The sequence below is a fragment of the Pinus tabuliformis genome, chromosome 3_1, assembly GCF_031772625.1.
Source record: "Pinus tabuliformis cultivar Carrire ecotype Pingquan chromosome 3_1, CPIR1, whole genome shotgun sequence".
NCBI classification, from domain to species: domain Eukaryota; kingdom Viridiplantae; phylum Streptophyta; class Pinopsida; order Pinales; family Pinaceae; genus Pinus; species Pinus tabuliformis.
The window spans coordinates 301,726,162-301,733,264 of record NC_142301.1 but is presented as its reverse complement, the minus strand read 5'-3'; the positions used below and the strand labels follow the sequence as shown (position 1 = coordinate 301,733,264).

The following is a 7,103-nucleotide window of genomic DNA, read 5'->3' as shown; positions in this document are numbered from 1 at the left end:
CTTCAGCCATCTTATCCTTGATTTTTGCTTCCATAGTATTTCCTCCTGCTTTCTCCTCTCCTCTAATTGGTGATGAATGCATTTCTACTGTTCCAGATTTTCTTCATTGTGCCCTTCTATGATTATTCTCTGTTGGAGCTGTTCCATTTCCCTATTTAGATTTTGTTGCGCCTAAAAAATGTTTCCAAAGGTTTCTTGATTCCAGAGCTTGATATGAGTTTTGAGATACTTTAGTTTTTATTGAAACTGATACATTTTGGAACCTTCAGGCGGCTGATACATGTTCCAAGTGTTTTTGATGAAGTCTTTTAATGCGAGATGAGTGAGCCAGAACACCTCGAAGCAAAATGGTCTCTTATTAGCATTACCCGGTCTTTGCCATTGAAGGGCGATGGGCCAGTGGTCCGAGCCTGCATACGGGAGAATTGCTGCTGTTATGTCCCCTCCTAAATGGATTGCGTTGTCAATTAGAAGGAATCGGTCTAACTTGGAGGCAATTTGATGCCTTCCAATCCTTCGATTGCTCCAAGTGTGCGTTCCATTGCAAAAATGAGTATCAATAAGGGCATTTTTTTGAATGAACTCCTTGAAGTGCTCATTTTCCTGCTCCAATCTTGTTCGACCTCCTTGCTTTTCCTCTAATTTAGTTATCATATTAAAGTCTCCTCCAATAATCCATAGGGGGTGGACTATGTGTAGACTCAATGCTTCTATCGTGTCCAATAAAGCCATTTTACTGCCCGCTTCTTGAGGGAAGTAGACATTCATTAGATGCCCATGAATGTTGGTACCTAGAATGTGAAAGCTCGCCTGGATGATGTGGTGGGATGCGTGTATATCTGAGAGCGCTATCTCTTGCGGGTTCCATGCTATAGCGAGCCCGCCAGAAGCCCCAGAGGCATCCACTGCCACTGATCTGCTACCTACCCATGCTCTGGAGAGTATGTTTCCTAGAGTATCAATGTTACATTTCGTTTCCTTAAGGAAACAAATTTGTGGCCTTTCCTGCTTTATCATGTTCTTAATCATTCTGTGTTTTCCTGGGCTATTGAGCCCCCTTACATTCCATGATGTGAGCTTCATATTTCACTATTGATGGTGGGTTTGTAGTACTTGGTCAGCTTCGCATATCTTCTTGAGTCAACCAGGATTTTCCCTACCGCAATTGTTCGCTGAAGGTCGGTTCTTCGCCCTCTTTTCTTGGAATCTTTTGGAGTGAGGCTCCCGTCCCAGTGGCTGCCCGGTTGGATGCCTAACTGATGCTGCTGGTACGCCCTGGCTAAAATGACTTCCAGCGTGTTGAGTTGGTGCTCCGGTATCCTGTCAAACTCCTTCTTTTTGCATGCTGCTTCTAGCTCCAGGATATCGAGTCCTCCTAGGTCGATGCTTTCCGGCTCTTCATCCATCATTTGTGGTTGATCCTTATCTTCTAGGGCTATGGCTGTATTCATAGATTGGATGGGGGGGGGGGCGTCCACCTCCATATCCTTTGTCTTTCCACTCAAGAGCTTTCTGGTATCTCTAGGAGGCCCAAGGTTCTTTACTGGTTGACTGGGAGGGGAAGAGGATCCTGGGGAAGGGGGGGAGCAGAGGCAGGGAGAGGTTGGAGCTTTGGGATGGAAAGCAGGGGATCTTCAATGGTATTGGCTAGGATCTCGAAGCTGTTTCTAGTTGAAGGGAGGGATGAAGCTTTTGGCTGGGGTTTCTTCCCATTTGAGGGTTTTCTATGTGGTCTTTTTCGATTGTTAACCTTGGTAAATCCATCTTAGTTTTGCAAGTGAGAGGGATTGGGGGATTGGGGTTCCGCATTCAGAGGGAATTCCCTGAAGAGGTGGCCAAGCGCATGGAATTTGCTACAACGAAAGGGGACATGTTCATAATCCAAAGGTTGAGTCCATTAATAGTCATCGTGAGAGAGACTTACTGAGTCTGGTAAGGCCTTATCCAAGCGCATGAAGACGCAGATGCGAGTGTAGGATGTGTATTTGCACAGTTTCGTTTCTTCTGCTGCTTTTATGTATTCCCCCAGTCCATTTCCTATGTCTTTTAGCGATTCTTCATCCCAATATTCCTCTGGCAGTGAGTACATTCTGATCCATACTGGTGCCCAGCTGAGATCCTCCTTATCCGGGTTGAATCTTGCTGCCCATTCCCGTAAATAGAGACCAGCTGAGTTGAAAAAATATGGCCCTTCGTCCATTACTCGGTTCCTGTCCTCGATGCAGAAAAAAATCGCCGTGAAGAACCCTTTTGGCCCTAGCTGTAGAGTGACATGGCCCTTGGGTTTCCATTTGGCCGAGATCCATCCCTGCAATGCTCTTTCTGTTGGCTAGAATCCGATAAATTTTCCAATGAGTGCATGGTCCCTCATATACTGGATTCTCCCATTGATTCTGTGACTGGGAAGTTCTATTCTTGGCCTTTCAGTTGCTATGGGTTTGCATGTGTTCGAGGTTACCTTTGGAGCTTCTGTGTGCATTGTAACTCTTTCTGGTGTCTCATTATTTCTTCCTGCCTGGTTTAGGGGCGCATTTGTATTGCCTTGCTGAGGGGGTTCTCTGTTAACCCCTTCCTTATGTACCATTCCTGAGTGCATCGCTCCTGGTTGCGCTGTCGATTCTTTTTCAACTTCTGGGGAGGGCTTTGAGGCCCCCCCCTGAGACTTGCCCATTCTCGTTCGCTCTATGCTAGATGAGTGTAGTCGATCTGCGTTAACCTGCTGCTGCAGCGCTGTTAGGACTGAATACTCTGCGCCGTCACGGGGTTTTCTCAAACCCTAGCTGCAGAGCCCAGTTCTAGTGATAATTCACCCAATTTTTCCATATCACATTCTAAGTTAATAGCAATTATAATAGTAATAATGTTAAAATAAAATGATAGTTTATTTATTTTTTATAAATTTATCTTTTTATGAAGTAAAAAGATAATTATTTTTATAAATATACATTATCATGATCACATTTTATTCTTTGCATACAACAAAGCATTCCTTTCTACATAAGAAATTATAGGTTCAAACTCGGAAGGAGTAAAGAATGTACACCTCCATAAACTTTACTAATAAAATCTTTGGGTGAAGATTGTCCCTTGTCCCAAAAATAATAGAGTATAGGTTCAAACCTAGAGGGAGTAAAGAATGTATACCTCTGTTAGCCTCCTGTTGCAACAGGTGTTCATCCTCCATGATTGACATTTTTAAATGCCAAATATGTCATACTTTGCATGCTGCAATGCTCCATATTTCCTAAAAGAGGTCATGAAAGTGTGCCAGTCTAAATGCCACTACTATATTCCAATTTTGATAAATTAACCATTTTTGAAGAATTTTGTTAAGGGAAGTCCAAACAACCTAATCTTGGCTTCCCCAGGTTTCAATTTCTTGTTTTAGAATATAGAGAATCATTATCTGTCCAAACAGTTTAATCTTGGCAGATTTGTAGATAGGTAGAGAAACAAAGGAGCCCAACTACTTAATCTGGGCCCTTGGAAGAAATAAGTGTAGATTTAGATAGGAGGAAAGAAAAAAGAAAAAGGATAATCAGGGTCTACAAGTCCAAGTGCACCCATGCAAAAAGAAGAAAAAATGCTAGGTAAGTAGGCTGGGTAAGTAGTTTTGTGGTTGCAGAATCAAACTGTGTGATCCATTTCATCTTATCAAAGTGTTATATCTATTCAGATCACAAGGTAAGGCAATTCCCCTTTGGAGGAGCTCAAGTGAGGCATGTCTAACTCCCCCTTCTTCTCATTCCCCAAATCCCTCACTAACATCCCCTTGAGGACCTTGGGATCTACCCAACCAGTCCTGTTATCACTTTATTTTTGTAACAGCACCAAGTCAAGCTTTGACTTTCTTCTGTGAAAAGAAGCCACATTTCTTGTGTAAAATCATGTCTCCACAGTCCATTCACTTCCTATGTCTAAGTTTTAGTTCACAAACTTAGCCTCCCCACTACACTTCACCGCAGTTTCATATTAACTCCTAACTATATTATCTAGCTCCCTGTATCATTTCCTTATCCCCTATTATACAAAAAAGCTATAAAACTCCTCAAAATATTAAATAACCCCTCCCTTTGGCACTATAGCCATATTTCCTAAGTCCGGGAAATAGTAGCCCATCTGGGGCTACTACTAACCGTTCCGTGTCCTAACCTGGAGTTAGTCTAACATCTGGTCACCCTAACAACCTTTTCCCCTAAGTCCTAACCCTACAACACTCATTTCCCACCCTTATCCTAAGGTCAGGCTTGTAAATATCTAACCCTGCTTGTATGCAACCCAAAAAACCCACTTTCCTAAAGTTTTCCCCCCCGCCGGATTAAAACAATTAAATAAAAAACACTGCGGGCCCCGTCCCTAACCCTCCGCCGCCTTGTCTATCCTGCCATCCATCCGATTGCCCGCGCCCGAGATCTACAGTGGGCGGGTCCTTTTGTGACTCGACATGCCGAGGGTTAGTGTCCAGGAGATGGGCGGTTTTCCCGTCGTACTCCCGCCACGCGTCGCCCTCCCGGCTGTGGCGGAGCCCCTCCCTTCGAAACCACCCACGCACAAAAGCGGTGTGCCTGAAACTAGATACCGCCCTCCCCTGTCTGACATCACTGCCACGTCGTGCTCACGTCATCATCCTGCGTCAGCCTCCTGCCACCGTGTCCTTGCCACGTAGCTGCCATCATACTGCTGTAGAGCTATAACTAGGGTCTCTCACACCACCAATTATTCCACATTATTAAGTCAATCCGAGATCGTCTTGTTCTTTCAAGGAGTAACTCAATCCGAGGCTGTTCTGTCCAAGTAGTGCTCGGTAGTATAGCGTTCTAATGACTTGAAAGGAAACAAACACTAAGCTGTAACTAAACCAATTCAGAAAATGAAATCACACAAGGCAAATGATCAATCAAGGGTACGGAACCAATAACCCTTCCCTTTAGAAACTGATAAAGAAAGGAAACCAAAGCATGGGCTTATAGGTCAGGGAGCTAGGCAGCGTCTTGCTGGGCTCGCGACAGCCTTAGGCCTGCTATCACGCGAAAGCAATAAAGGCAGATTAATGAAAGTAAAATGGAACAGCAATTCTTAAAATGGAACAACAGTAATGAAATGGAATAGCAGTAATGAAATGGAACAACAGTAATGAAATGGAACAGCAAACTCAAATGGACCAGCAAACTCAAATGGAACAACAAACTCAAATGGAACAGCAAACCCCGAAGTATGTACACGGTCTATACTACTGTAGCGATCCGAGAGCAATGTATGATGCGACTATGTTTCTGAACAAAGTGATATTATCTTCAAGCCTCACAAATACTTATTTCATATGAATCCAATAATGATAACATTCATACCAATAACTTGCTGTAGAAATGGATGCAATTCGAATAGATTCAGTTTGTGTAATACAGAGACGTGAATTACAGAACTTATTCAGATTCAGATATTAATTAAGAAGCATAGTCTATCATATAAGAAATGTATCGGATTACTGAAACAAGAGAAATAAGCAAACCACACAAATCACCGTATGATACAACAGCAAGTGACCGTCGGAGCTGGGCCCTTGGCTACGATGGTACACTGCTTAGAGTTACTTCAGATACAAAAACGAAGTGAACACCGAATCCTTTATATTGATTGCATAACAAAAGTGTACAAAATCAGATCTTACAAAAGCTCAGTGATCAAAATCGTTCTGAGTTTATAATTATAATAACAGTCGTCCCCCCACGCTCGATGGCGTGGTGCCTTTATATAACATAAATGACGGAGATGTCTAGATACAAAAGATAAGCTTTAAAGCAGCGATCCCTCAGGATCTTCGATCCTGAGGGATTCGCTAATCGTTCAGGTCTCTTGCGTTCTCCGTCACGGTATCCTGCGCTCTTTTCCTGGATTATTCGGCTCCAATTTTACTTGATCTTGTCCGCATCCGGTTCCCTGTTGATGGGGCAGTAGTTACTTTCCTTGCGCTTTTCGTTTTTACTCGATAATCCCCTATTTCCGCGTCCTTCTGCATAGAAAATATCGATTATTAGTGATTGAGCTTCGTTTGTCCATTTTCACATAATTTACCAAAACCCTTATGTTTTTAGGCTCAATATGCAGAAAAGATTAGAAATAGTATTTGAAAAACCACTAGATTACTTATCAAAAAGCATACCTTCCAGGTGCTCCACAACTACCACATCATCAGCCCTACTGTACCGCTACGTCACCCGGCCGTACTGCCGACGTCACCTTGCTGACGTCACCTTGCCACGTCACCACCGTACTGGGACCCACCGCTGATGTCATGCTGACGTCACTGTCAAAAAGCGCGAAAGGCATAAATCGCAGCCTAGAGAGCCTGGAATCAAAATCTGAGGCAGTTTTTGATGCGCGATTAGCGCCTAGCGCTAATCGTGCATCACTAAGGGAAATAGGCCAAAATTTAAAGCCCTTTCATGGCTCGGCCTCCAGTAGGCCCGAAAGTCGCAAAATGACATAAATTTCTTCGCAAAGATTCAGGAAAGGGGCAAAGACAATTTTTAAAGCAACAGAGGGCCAAACAACAGCCATGAAAGGTCGATGCAACAGTTTAAAGAGTATCAGAAGTGAGAAAGGTGCACATTCAGTGCCAAAGCATATCAAGGAAGCGGCAAAGAGTATCAGTCGAATGTTTTTAATGAAAAACTTTTATTCCCAATGCAGGTGAACATTGAATGACCTCCAACAAAGTCAAAGAAAATGGTGGAGCTTTAATCAAGGCTCTCCCATCACAGTTAATGCACCTCAGAACCACTCAGGAGCATAGATCAAAACCCAAAGCACAATTATGGCTAAGTGGTCAACACAGAGCCATAAAGACAACACATTAAATTCTTTTTTGATACAGCTGCACCCAGCGCAGCTCGAGGATATTTTCTCGCATTTATTTCAGACATGTGTTAGGTTAAAGACACTTATTACAGTAGATCTGACTAGGATATGATTTTGTAGATATTTTATCTATAAAACCACCCTAATTCACTGTTTAAGGGGTTGGTTGGTTGTATAGCTCCAAGAGAGATTCGCTCTGTATACCTGATGTTTTACTTAATCAAAGATTGCTGAAAAGATTGGAG

General features: G+C 43.0%; 1 protein-coding gene across 1 annotated transcript; it reads right to left on the bottom strand.

Moving 5' to 3' along the window:
- Positions 1-237: 237 nt before the first annotated feature.
- LOC149186980 (uncharacterized) lies at positions 238-1,083 on the bottom strand. Its single transcript, XM_089409519.1, has one exon. The coding sequence runs from the start codon at positions 1,081-1,083 to the stop codon at positions 238-240; it is 846 nt and encodes a 281-aa protein (XP_089265645.1).
- Positions 1,084-7,103: the final 6,020 nt, after the last annotated feature.

What these genes read in the sequence shown, in the direction of transcription:
- LOC149186980 (XM_089409519.1), bottom strand. Translation starts at nt 1,083, where the DNA reads ATGAAGCTCACATCATGGAATGTAAGGGGGCTCAATAGCCCAGGAAAA.